The following is a 14,221-nucleotide window of genomic DNA, read 5'->3' as shown; positions in this document are numbered from 1 at the left end:
ACTTTCAGATCTGATTTTTAACAAGGTTTTTCAATGCTTCCCATCCCCAGAAGTTAGGGAGACACAAAGCTTAAAAGAAAAACAAAAAAGTCATTTGGTAGCTATTCTTTCCATAAGCCAAATAAACTTCGAAGAGGCAAAGAATAGAAAAAAAAAGCAAACAGGAAGGAACAGGACATGAGGTGAAAAGTCCAGACACCATTTAGCAGCAAGCAGGAAGAAATACTGGAAACCTTTTTGGTTTAAAAATTATATACACAATGAAACTTCAGCTTTCATTTCAGGAATGTCAACAAATAGCAGCCATTTGTATTTTTTCACAAAAAAATTGTTTCTGGTGTAACCACATTAACTGCCAACTGTTTGATATGAACTTTTTAACCTTACCCACCCTCACTGAAAGAACTGACCTGATGAAACACTTAATGCATGCCTGGCAACCTGATTTCTCTTCCACCCAAGCCAGTTAATAATTTGTATCTTATTTTCAGTGTGAATTTTACAGGCTTTCACTTCAAGACAAACACAATAAAAATGACCTCAAGGCTCAGGAACAAGAAGTGCAAAGTTAATATCTGCTTTATCTACATCACATACGAAATTAAAATTAAGTAATTTCCATCTTCCAGTCTTACCTTCCCACTTTTTAATGTGGTTAACAGCATGTTTTTAACTGTCTTACATAGTTACTGGGGGTGTATTTATTTCTGTGTACTATACATACAAAATATTGTATAAATCCTCAACACTACTATGACTTAACTCATGTATTAGTAAGCATCATTTTTTTAATGTTTTAATAGTTCCTTTACTTTGCAACTTCTCCTTTAACTCACACACTAAAAAGGGATTTTGTTGAAGAAACTGTACTTATTTTATACCATTAATAAAACTACAGGTACCAATGCAATGAATAGTACGATATTCTTATTTGCTCAAAATATTTAATGTTTATGATATCAGCTTCTTCGTAATACATGAATGACTGAAGAGATAAAGCTTTTCAGCACATGCCAAAGCCAGCAACATGTCACACTAACAACTGGCAGCTCCCTATGACAAGACCATTTGCAGGAAATAAGATTCATCAAGCAGCCTCTTCCACCTCAATAACATCCATGTGGGGCCATAATATTCCATCGATCACAAAACAAAACTGTGTACAAATAAATGACAAAAGACTGATTTTTTTTTAAACCATTACTCTATTGACAGTGTTATAGTCCCTATTAAAATACTACTTATCAGAGTCAGTAACACTACTTCCTGGCTAATTTGCTTTCTGAAATTCTGTCCCACAGCTAAGCAAGCAGTTGCTTGTTCATTTCTTTTCCTGGCCATACAGTAGCCAATTTATGGTTATTTCCTAGTTTTAGCCTTTGATTTCCTTTGGCAAACCAGAAGTCTATTAGCTTGCCCTTAGTTAAGAGCATAAACCATTAATACAAACCAAAGTGAGCAAGCATCCTGCATTCCAGCAAACTAACTACTGACTCCTGCACTTGGTGACTCAGTTGGCACCATTCACAGAACTTTTCAGAAGATTTTACTAGACTAGGTGAGGAATAACTACAGATTTAAGGTTCAAGCTGGAAGACAGTGTCTGATTCACAAGTAAAAATGCCATCAAGATCTCCCACTTGAAGCAAAGTTCCTCCACAGCTTCTGGTTACTCAAACTGCCAGACCCCAGCCCTAACCAGCACCAGCCATCAGGGCTGGCAGGGGCAGTTTGAACACCTGTTCATCAACGTTTGATTCCACACAAGAACCTAAAGAGGAGATTTTGAGGGGAAAAAATAAGACCAAAAACATCCTATAAAGGAAATTCACCTGTTTCCTTCACCAGCTACTCCTAAAAACAACTTCAGTGTGCTAACTTACAGAACTGCTTAAACAGAGAGCCCCTCACAATCCTGAGGAGGCTGCAGCACTGCTGGGAACTTAACAGTCAGGGAGTTCCACCGGTTTGTTTTGTCCATAGCTGGTGTCTCAGAGCTTTGTAGAGGTAAGGCTAGCAGTGGGAGCAGTGCTCAAGCCAATCCTGAAAATCTGTTTAGGAATTTACAAGTTTCTGGCTTACACATCAGAAAACAAAGGAGAGGGAAAGAGAGGGATTGGAGAGAAAGAACAGGAGTAATTTCACTCTATACTTGAAAGCAGACAAGTAGTTCTCCTCTTTGACTATGCAAGAGACTTTTCCCTGCAAAATAAAGCTTCTTTTCTCACGTGGACTCGAGGGGTTGTTCTGTCCTTGGCAGCTTAAGAGACTGCTTCAACCACTAATTGCTTCTGGTTAGGAAAAGAAAATATTTATTCCACAGGCACAGCTCTGCCCCTTCAACTGCAGGAAGGTCAGAGGGCGTGTGGGGTTTGTTTGCTGTACACCAGCAACAGAAGGCAAAGCAGGCAGCCATGCAGCACCCAAAGCAGCTCCAAATCCATGGAGCTCCAGAAATGGAAACAGCGTGGTTGCCCTGGCAGCAGAGAATGATACCTGAGCTAATTACTCAGTCTGAGAGGCAGAGCTAATTAGCTTGGATGCAGCCTCATACCAACACAGTTACTACAATCCTCCAGGGCCCAGGCACACAAATTGCTGATCAGACATCTCAGTTTGCTTGCAGCCAGCTCAGATCTCAGCACTGTGCTTCAAGTAAGAGTTCAAACAAGACAGGAAAAAAAGGGGCAGCAAAGCAAAAATATGTTCCTGCAAAGAAGGAAGCGATGGAAAAGAGCCCTCAAAAAAACCCCAAGCAACTGCAAGCACCAATCTGCAAGTGTCTGCAGCAGAGGAGGATGTGGAGCCACACACCGAGCTACAGCATTGCCAGGGGAAGTCTCAGGAGCAGGGACACACTGCCAACCCAGCCAGTGACAGTTACTTCAAAAATCATGATGACAATCTAAATTCAAAACGTGCCTTCTCATCTAAAAATGCAACCCCTTAAATGAAGCTCCTGACAGAGAAGTAAGAAATAAATACAACACCACCTGCCTGACAGACTGTAAATACTGTGGAACACAAACATCTACCACGAACAAACCAACCTGGCTTTTTCAGGGGCTGGGAGCAGCATTTATTTGCTGGGTTTTTTTAGGAAGAAAAGTATCTTCAAACTTTTTCATCTTTCTTAGGTACTAACTGATCCAAGACCCCCCCTCTAGAAGAAGTAATGTATTTTTAAAGGTAGAAAAAAAGGAAGTGAACATGTGAATTTATCAGTCCTTGATAGACATATTTTCTGCTGCAGAAACACAACATAACATCATGGAGAAGAGTACCCAGACAAAGGGTGAAAGGCAGGGATTTTTGCTGGTGTTCTTGAAGAAAAAAAAAGAGCAAGATAAAGGAAAAATTCTTTAAGAAACTATTTTCACTTCTTTGTAATCAAAATCAACAAAGGCAACAAAAACAGTGGAAAGATGGCTTGAAAAGTGACTTCACTCCTGTGCAAATCTCATCATTGAATTGAGATGGTTTTGCTAGTGCAATAGGACAAACTTCTAATTTATACCAAATGATCCTTTAAAATCCGAAAGATGACTGAAGTCATGCTGAACAACAAAACTCTCATCTTTTAATGGACATTACTGTATGAACCAGGACACACTGTACACAAAGGAACCGATTACACAGATATTCAGAAGAGCCGACCAAGGACAGAGGTGCTTGAAAATCTGGTTTATATTTATTCAATTTTAACTTGCACACATTTTTAAAGTTTGCCTGCAAAATACATTAACTTTACAATTTTAGTATTAATTCTTTACATAGCATGTCTGCTTATTCATATTTACAAGTGCTCACTTCTCATCTCAGGAACACCTCCACGCAAAGCTGGGGGATGCTAAGAGGCACATTCCAGTGTATGTGCTGCCCAAGAGAATGGGATAAATATGTAAAAATCAATGTTTCCCTAAGCAGAAAGATACTCTTGTCAGGGTCAACATTGTTGCTAAATAAAGCAGTTTGGTGCCTAAACAATTTCTAATTAAAGCCAGAAAACATGCACACACTCTTCACCTGCTTAAAACTTTTGAAAAAAATGTCATGCTAATGGTGTTTGTGTATATTTAGATAGCAAATAATTCTAAGCACTATTAAATGGTAGTTTGATAAACTCAGCATCACTTTCAAAATTTCCTGAAGAACCTCCTCCCAGGCCAGTTGTCCTCCTCCCTTCAAGTTAATGATCACAATGTTAAGATACATTATCAGTAAGCATTTGGCTCCCAACACTGGGAAAGAAGGCTGGAACATCTGAGACAGTGTTGGAGCAAACTGAAAAGAGGAAAATGAAGGAATATTAAGGAAGATTGAGCAGCCATTGAGATTCAGGAGGACCTGTTATTTATCAAAAATAGAAACAAACAGGAATGTCAACAAAATCTTTCAAGGGAAATAAAATGTCACAGTAGAGTATAGAATCTCATGAAAAACAAACTTGGCCTTCCTCACAAAACACAGAAATGCCCAGCTTTCCATACCTCACCTCTATTTACATGTTTTACCCCACGTGGGTAACAGTTTCTGATCAAGCTTTTACCTTTTCTAGAAAACAGGCATGTTCCTGGAAGCTGGAAGGAACAGAACTGTCTGCCAGGATTTTACCCCTGCTTACAGCTCTGAACCCACTGCCAACATTCCAACACAGAAATAAAGTCCCCAAGCACTCTACCAACTCAGGGGAGAAGTTGTTTTGCATTCTCTCTCCTGTCGTTGCTGTTTGGGACCAGAGGGCCACTAAAGCAAGCTCTGCAAAGAGACATCCCTCAGGGTACCAAGCAGAGTACTGAAAATGAGCAGGAAGTCCCCATTAAAAACAAAAATTAAAAGAAGAAAGTAAATGACATCAGCCACTGGAAGCACTGCTGCTTCCCAGCCTATGGCAGGAGGCTGTTCTGGGAAGCAATGGCCTCAGCAGCAGTGGGCACTCAGCCCACCTCACCCAGTAACTAGAGGTTTAAAAAATAGGCACCTTGGGAGATTTTAAGGTTTTTATTTGCTTTCTCTGACAAGGAGAAAGAAAGGCAGTAGAAATGAGAGAAGCAGGGGAATGAAGATGCATTTATGACATGCCTCTACCAAAAGCCTGCATCAACAAGAATAAAACATCTGGCCAAGGATCCCTTTGTTTTAATGCTGCCCAAAATCTTAGGAAGAAGCTTATGGATTAGGTTCTTCCATACACACCTTTAGGAGAGTGCTACAAAAAGCAAACAGAATACAACTACTTTGGCATAAGCTGCCAAACAAGTCTCTGAAAAATATTTTAGGGAACCTGTGTGAACAGCACAGACACTAATAAAACATTTCCATGAACACAGATATAGTGCTTAGCAACATGGTTTAAGCACTGAACAGGTAAAGTAGGTTATGGCAGGGGGATTTAGGTTATGGTTGGACTTGATGATCTTCAAGTTCCCTTCCAACCAGGATGATTCTATGATTTATCTATGATTAATACAGGCTGCTTATCCAAACCCTGAGCCTCAGCCCCCTCACAGAATGCTCCCAGAGCTCCAGTCTTTCCTCTCATCCACAAAATTAGTTTATTTCTTCAAGCTATGAAAACAGGTTGCTGAAGCTGCTGAAAGCTTATGTTTCTTTTCTCAGATGCCTTTAATTGTATTTGGGACTTCCCCTTGTACTTAAGGAGGAAGAAAAGGAACTTCTACCCAGATCTTTGGATGTCTAAAGGTATATTTCCCTTATCAGTTACAGAATGAAGAAAGAGCATTTCTGAATTGTGGGTTATTTTCAAGTCCACTCCAAGTAACTTATAGGAACTATCAGGAGACAGTAAATAGATTAGTTCTGGGTGCTACAGAGTAGAGCTCTGCCTTTCTTCTCAAGGCTGAGTCAACTGAAAAAAGACAACACATGAAAAATTCATTAGAAGGTACGAAGTGGCAACAGACTGCCTGGTAATGAAGGCTGCTCAAATGGGGTTACAAAAGGCAGGCCACTTGCTGCTGACTTGATAAAGCATTACAGAGGAGAAATAAGATTGGTGCTTCATCCAAAAGAAGCTTTTCTTGCTAACTGAAGACAACTGAAGCCTGACCCCTTCCTCTTCAGTTTTAAAAAACCACCATATTCCTAGAAAAAAAAAAGAAAAAATAGCAAAGTTAAGGTAAAGCTGAACCTCCTAATTCTTTTAATTAAAAAAATGGTAAGAAACAGAAAGGGGAAGTAAAGACAGGCCTACCTTGATTAACAGATCTTTTGTCTCCTTTGGATGATGAGTAGTGTCTCTGTGAGGATCTGTACACTCGAGGATGATGACAGGAAAGTGAGAAAGAGAAAGGGTAGGCCCTTGACAAACAAGCTTTAAATAACATTATTCCTGAAGGGGACAATATTTCCATACAAACCATGCAAAGAAGGAGTACCAATCCATGTGCCTCCCACATTTTTCCCAGCATTTACACTAACACACATGGTTGCATGACTGTCAGATTTATTCTACACAACTTGTTCCCAACATTCTGTACCTCGACATCCTGAACACTGGATAAAGAAGTTGATTAAATCCAGAAGTGCTATGTCCCTGTCTTGTTTATATGATTCAATCCAGTCGTCCACCACAGACTGTCAAAGAAAAAAGAATACTTATCAGAGACTCTTCAAAAGTATTTTATTAAAGGCAAATGACATGCTTTTCAGAATATCATTGTATAACTCAGCATTTATTTTGCATAATTATACATGTGTACACATTCAGAGATCTAAACACCTTCTCTCAGGGTGGAGACAGAACAAATATTGTTAAAGAACAGAACTAGATGCATTGTTTCCTGGTATAATTGTATAAACACAGGTTAAAACTGAAATTATTGCAATTCCTCAAAACTCCACTTGCAGTACTTATTCCATTTCAAAATTGTGCTGAAAAAACAGACACTGTGATTCCATTCAGAACAACTAACATATATTCCCAGAAAACTCATGAGGAGAAACACTCTGGGATAAAAACTGAGTCTACGCTCTTGTATAGCAAACATCTCACAATGTCTAAAGGCCAAAGCAATGTCTCAGTCACTCAGAAACACTGGACATAGCTCAGGAAGACAGGATGCAATGAGGAATACTTTGTAAATAAATATAACACACATGAGTTGGTCTCACATGGTTTGTGAATCAATAAGTCACCTGAATCACAGAGCATGAAGCTAAGCACCAGATACAAACTGCTCTCACAGCTACAAGGAGCCAGGAGATCCTTCACTACTCACTGATGGCAGCGCAGCAGAGTCATCAGCAGGAATGACAGCAGGGAGGGGGACACAAAGCACACAGGTGTCACACACCTTGTCCTTTGTCATCTATGAATCACTGGGGACACAAAATGTGCCTCAGAAGCTAGATGAGAAAGGGCACTGAACTGATTTTGCCAGTCAACATAAAAGTGCAATCACAGCATCAGGAAGAGTTAATAGCAGATATAGATCAGGTGAAGGAACACTGAGAGGTCCAACAGCAAAGCCTGTAGCTGCTGCCCATGGGGACACCTCACCCCACAGCTCTGAGCACAGAGCCAAGCAACCCGTGATTTTTAAAACTCTAGATGCAGGTAACATGAAGCAAAGAGGACAAAGCAAACAAAATAACTACGGAAATACTTTAAAGCTGTTCTAGAAAAGAAAGAGGGTTGTGTGAGGTCCTTCTTCAGCATGCTTCATGCTGAAGGAAGACAGCATGGCTTCCTTTCATGTCACTAAAATACAGTATTCCAACTTCTCAGTTAATAAACACTGAAGATAAAGAATTGTGTATTTATTGCAGTACGTTTTAATTATTTTATGAGAAAAAAACAATCTTTACTGTTCCACACATGTGGCAGCATTTATTAAGAGAAGCTTGATTATGCTATCAGAACACACCTTGCAAACAGATTATTTTGTCTTGGAAAGTTCAAGTTTACACTGAATTTCTACCAAATTAATTTTAAAAACTCTCAACACACACACATCCCCCACTCACCATCCCCACATAACCAGCTTTCAACTGAAAAGAAGGAATAGGAAAGACAAAATCTAAACAACTCAGCTTCTTAGAAAAATGTTGTCTCTTTCTAGACCAGTAGATAAAAAGGACAGCATCTTGAAAAAAAACCCCTGCAGTTTCTAGCTTACCTAAGTGCACTCTCCTGGTTGCCAGTGGGACCTTAGCAAGTGTAGAAGAGCAGGGAGGAGCAGCACAGCTCTGAAGGAACAAGACACGACTCTGTGAGCTGAGCCAAAACACTCCCTGTTTCACCCACATCACCACACTCTTCTTAACCCAAGACAGGATGGGACTATCAGTACCATGTTATTCAACAGCCAGCATGAATCTCTGAACATTCAACTGCCAGGAAACTGAGTTTTTAGATATCTTCTCTACCAATGCACACATGCATGCACAGTGGGAGAAGCAATCTTAAGAAGAGGTCCATCTGCTACTGAGAAGAAATAAAAAAAGGAAGTCTTGGCCTTAATTTAATCTTCACGCAAGTGATGGAAACATGAAGCAGCAGAAGCACAAAACCCCTTATCTAGAATGTTTCACTGTTACTTCATCATGAATTTAGACCCAGTTCCTGGAAGTGTGAATAATTCCAATAAATCAGCAGAATTCTCCAGGGCACATAAAACCAAAGGTAGCCAAATGTAAAAAATAGTTACTAAACCAAATATTGACAAAGCTTAATGACCAGACTGCTGGTGTACTATCAACTTCAAACATTTGTTTGCACAGATATATTAGGGTAGATGTCAGAACAACATACAATTACCAGCAGCTATTTTTTTTCCCCTGAAGAGCAGCTGTGCTGGGTCAGGCTGCAGGTTCAGCTGCCCAAGACAGCTCATACTCGTAGGGAAAACTGCAAGAGAAGGGCAAGAATATACTGATACTTCAGAGTCACTTGCCCAGACCCTTATAACCCTAGCTCATCATCTCATGGATGTGTCTGAACTAGAAAGTTTGATACTTACACATCATTTTGAAGCAACAAGTCTCAAGGTTAATTATTCACTGCAGAAAAAGGATAATTGTTTTGTTTTATACTTGCCAATTCCTAGATCTGTTTGATGCCACCTAAATCTTACGGAAGAAGAGAAAACACACCTCAAGCCCCTACTTGTGTTTTCTATGCTTCTGCCTGGTCACCTCTTTTCAGGCAGGATCCTGTGCTGTGTGGCTTGCACAGCAATCCTTCCACACCTGTCTTTACTCACTCTTCTCATACGTCCCTTAACAGTTTCTGAAGTCTATTACATTCTCTGAGCCTGGGAAATCTCAAATGCTTTTCCTGAGTATGAATAACTAGTATGTCAGTGTCTGAGCACTGTCTTTCACACAGAACATTCCCTGCAGAAGCAAGGCTGGCCTGTGAGATTCCACACTCAGTCTTACTCCCCTTTCTGGCTACACCAAACTGTTCCTGCTGCTCCAGCCCTGCAGCTTTCTGGGCTATGCTACAGGTACTGCCAGTGACCCATCTGGATTGAAAAAACCTGAAGTGAGTACAGGGCAAGGGCTTGGAGGAATGTCTTTCAGTTTTGTTTCTGCCTGCTTTAAACAATTATTTAATTGATGATTGAGCACTACCTTAAAACTGCAGCATCAGTGCAGCTCCTCTCCCTTCTGATGTGTCTCTTCATACAAAGAGAACTGAGGCACATGCCACATCCTCAGGTACTGAGGGCCCACTCTGTCCTATCTCACCTAGTTCTTGTGTTTTCAAGCCAGAACCCTAATGCAGTTCACAGAAAAATAAAGACAAGCAGCTGATCTGAAGACTCCCAGACCAGGCAATGCCAGGTCTTTAGTGGCAGGAGTAGATACAGGAAGCAGCAAAATCAGAGTGAAGGTTTCTTAGCAGGTACAGCAGCACAGACCTGAGTCCTCCTGGGTCCTCCTGTGCTGCCTGGACCTAGCAGAGGATTAGCAAAGCTTGAACTGAATTTCGAACCTTTGGGTAGGATTCATCCTACCTAACCTGCCATGCACAGCCCACGTAGTCACAGAAGCCAGTCACTCCCTCTGTGCTGCACACAGGATGTGTGTGTGCACATCCACACATCCAGGCAAGCTCCAGTGGAGTTGGCAGCACAGCTCATCTGCCTGGAGCACGGTGAGAGGGGATGGCTCCTGCTCAGCACGGGTGGTGACACTGAGCAGATCTGCACTGAGGAGGACGGGGTGATGAGTGACACACCCACCTGTCAGCACCAGTGCAGAGGCACACAAACTGTCCTCTCTGATCCCTAAAATCCAGAGGGGCATTCTCAGTGTATCAAAATAACTCCCACAGGTCTGCAGCATTCAGCCCCTCATGCACACTTGGCAGCCTTGTCGGGAAGTTTTTTTAGAGATTACAGTTTAAGGCAGCAGGAGATAAAGAAGCCAGACTACATATGCTACAACAGTTGGAACTTAATCAAACTGTTGACTTTTGATGTAACAGAAAAGAGCTACAAAAACTGAAAACACTGGGATAAAAAAAAAAAAAAAGATAAACACATCAGATCTCAAATAGACAAGTATCATCTGAAGCAAGAAAAATAATCATTAATATAAATACCAATAAAAAAAGTTGTGTGAGTGAAAAAGAAATCAAACAACAGGCAGCAGTGTAAGAAATCGTGCAGCAAGCAAATGTTGCCATAAAAGTAATTACTGTGCATAAACATGACCCTGCCCAGAGAGAAAGACCCCTATGAAAACCAGGGATTTCTAACCAACAGTCCACAGGTTACAGCAAAACCTCCAGGGTTGTTTTCTCGTTACCAGCCTCCAACCACTCACGCTATTTTCAAGAGCTTTAAGCTAAGAACAAACTCATGGCAATAACCCACATCTGCTCACCATCTTGCCCAAGGAGATCCTGCCCTGGGCCCCTCCCTGTCATCTCTCCCAAATACAGAATTGATACTGAAGTCACAGGGTGACAGGAGGAGCTACGGACCAGACAGTGCTTTGCAAAGGAGGCAGCTACAAGTGGGACCTACTCATCAGAAGAATTCCCCCCCTTAGAGTCTTATTGCCTGCTTCTGCAACACAATGAAGAAAGATGGTAGGAACAGACTGGATGAGTTGCTCTGGTGGTACCTGTCTGCTTCCAGATGTTTCTATCTTCAGACGTGGCAGAGAGGGTGGATTTACCATATGGAAATGTGCACTTGCAAGCTGTGCATGAAATACAGGATAAGTTCAGCACTCCTGGGAAGCTCAAAATCTGTAGTGCATGTGCTGCAGCACTCTGCCCAGGTACAGGAAAGGCTTTTGGGACACACCAAATTCAAAGCACGTGCACAAGGAATGGGGTCCCCTGACAACAAGGTTAAGAAGCACAACAAATGAGAAAATCCATTAAAAAACTCTTTAGCTTCTCATTTCCATTACCAGATTGGACTGAGGCAAGGAGCATTGGAACTAAATTTTAAGTAAAAAATTACCTAGCTCAGTTACATAGATAAAAGTTCAAGATTACTCCAGTAACAACCATCCCTTTCACTCTCTGCTCTCAGAAAGCAGCTACGCATGGGAATACAGACATATATGCATATATGTACATTATCTATAGATACACATATACCCACAGATGCACCACTCCTCTGGGTCAGGCAGCATAACAAGTCCAGACAAGCCCATGTTACAAAAATGAGACTCAAGAATATTCTTTTTTAATCTGAAAATGCTTCTATTCTTATAAGGAGTGAAAAATCAGTCTGCAAATGGCAGATGATGTACAGCACAAACACAGTCAGTACAAAAATTTTCAAAAGCCTGTAACAGCCTCCAAGAGCATCTCACAGAAATCAGTGAGAAATCAGCCAGAAACCTCCAGTGACTGTTTCATAATTTGAAGAATACGGAAAATGAGCAACCCTACAGAAATAAGAAGCTTAAAGTCAAGCAAGTAGCAGAACAGATCCATAGTCTGAGTAAACAAAATCAATCTTGGGGACCTGCAGATACACTGACCTTCACATCTCTAAGTCTGCTAAAAGATAAGAAGGAACATTTTATAGCACTGAAGAGAAACAGCAGCTTGGCTTGCCAGTAAAAGTGGAAGTCTGATGCTATGATTGAAATAATGAAGCTAATTATCTTATTACCTCCTGGAGGCTTTACAGTCATGAACCCATTTCATACTTCTTCCATGCAAAATCTTTACTACATTCAGGAGCATTAAGTGCTGGGGGAACCAGAGGGACCAACTGCAGATGGTACCTTGCCCTCTCATGTAAATTAGCACAGTCCCACTAAATATTGATGAAGGTTGATTTCAAAAAAGCCATTTCACAATTTAAATTACGTAACAATCTGGCAGCGGTGCTACAAAGTGAAAACAAATGACACTATATACAAAGTGCATGTTGAGGTGTAAGATCAAGGCAAATAAAATACCAATAACCATTAAACTATTTGCCAATTCATACCAGTCATCATAGATAGACTTCATTTGCAGGCAATCAGACAGAACTAAAATTGACCGTAGAAGGGGTGTGGAGCATCTTTAAACCAAAGGTAGGAAAAAAAACAGGATTCAAGCTCCTCTGCTGGCACAAATGGTAAAACGTTCACAGATCACCCCAGGTACTTCAAAATGATGAAATTCTAGCAAGCAAAAAGACTTCCCAGCTCTAAGAATACTGGGTATTTCCAGGTATAAATGTCTCCACACACTGCACTACTAGTGCACTGCTCACGCTAACAGCAAAACCATCACCCCCCATCTTCTTACATCAGAAGGGAAAAGAAGTCTTGTGTGATGAGTGCACAAAAATGCATCTGGGATTAAGGGATTCCCATCTATTTAATTAATGCTTCATTTAGTGGTCAAATTATTCCTAGTGTAACAAGCCTGAAAACACCCAGTTTTGAATTTTTTTTCTTTAATTTAGTAGCACAGAACCAAAAGCAAAGCAAGCTTAGGCTGCAGAAATCCATCCGGCAGTAGGGAAACTAAGCACTAGTTTAAATGACAATAAGAGCTGCAGTTATTTTCCCCTGTATACTTTAGAGAATGCATACTTCCCACTCCTGAGGAGTTTCTGAGACAGTTTGGGGATACTCAAAGTAATCACCCATCCCTTAAGTTGGTTGTTAAAATACAACAAAAGACAATTAAACAAAAACATGCCTTTAACCCAGAAAAGCGGACGAGGCTGACTATTACATGTCTGTATTCTGCTGATCTTTGAAGATCTTCCCTCCCAGAAACAGCTGAGGCAGATGCAGAGACACTATCCAGCAAATATGACTTTTAACAGGGAGAAGAGTCAAACTCAGGGAAGAGAAACCCACTGAGGCTACAGACAACACAGACACACAGCACCTGAGCTGCCAATAGTCAGAGGCAGGCAGAATTCCCAAACTGTCTTTTTGCCTTCTTACTCGCTTTCTTAACTGCCATGGTCAGAGACAAGATACTGGACTTTTGGTACAATCCAGTTCCAGCTGCTCTGATGCTTATAAGCACAAGCACCCATGTAACACCACTTATGTAAAACCCAACTGCTCCTAAATAAGGCAGATCCAGTGATGATTACACAGTCATTCTAATCAAGATTAAATCTAAGCTGCTGTCAGAGATGAGCTGATCAGCAGCTCATCAGAGAGATGATCCAGCTGAAAAAAAATGCCAAGTGTCAGATTCTATTTCCTGGTGTGACTGCAAAACATACAAGGGAGGTGTAACACTCATCAGCTGTAGGTGTGGGAGAAGGCAGGACCAATCTGTTCAACAGCAGCCTCAATTCATGCAAGATTAAAGCAGGTATGTAACAGTTCCTTTTAACCAGAACCACAGGAAAGACTAAGGAACACTGGGATTATCTATATTGCATCATGATTATGTGAGTAAAATAACCGAGATAAAATCCCAGGGAGCTGAGAAGCAAGCAAAGCAATCTCTTAATCCCTTCACAGTGTGTCAGAAACCAGCTGATAAAACTGTGCAGTCACTGGGACTTGCTCTACTATCAACTTCCTTTCCTCCAGGAGTAGCCTACCTCTCTCAGGGGGCACCAGATACCTTCTCCAAGGCCAGTGCCACCTCCTGCTCCATCCTCACCAGCCCAGCTCCCAGCTGCCATGACCAAGGCACCTGTGACTGCAAGGAGAGGAGAGCAGCCACTGCTGTGAGACCAGAGGGGGAATGGGGATGTTCAAACCTTGGCTCTACCCCTACACTTCAGAGAATCACAGAATGGTTTGGGTT

General features: G+C 41.1%; 1 protein-coding gene across 6 annotated transcripts in view; it reads right to left on the bottom strand.

Annotated features, from left to right (window-relative positions):
* Positions 1-14,221, bottom strand: part of STAG1 (stromal antigen 1) — a 138,254-nt gene that overhangs the window by 102,654 nt on the left and 21,379 nt on the right. For 2 of the 6 annotated variants that reach the window (XM_051625905.1, XM_051625904.1), the window contains exon 4: positions 6,501-6,597. In XM_051625905.1, coding sequence (XP_051481865.1) covers positions 6,501-6,597 — 97 coding nt within the window. Of the gene's footprint in view, positions 1-6,500; positions 6,598-8,141; positions 8,251-8,315; positions 8,559-12,113; positions 12,198-14,221 lie in introns of those variants that run through there. The other 4 variants (XM_051625908.1, XM_051625906.1, XM_051625910.1 and 1 more) reach the window with 4 other exon arrangements.

Source organism: Apus apus, chromosome 8 (genome assembly GCF_020740795.1).
Source record: "Apus apus isolate bApuApu2 chromosome 8, bApuApu2.pri.cur, whole genome shotgun sequence".
NCBI classification, from domain to species: Eukaryota; Metazoa; Chordata; class Aves; order Apodiformes; family Apodidae; genus Apus; species Apus apus.
The sequence above is the reverse complement of the archived record's forward strand: the minus strand, read 5'-3'. Positions and strand labels throughout refer to the sequence as shown.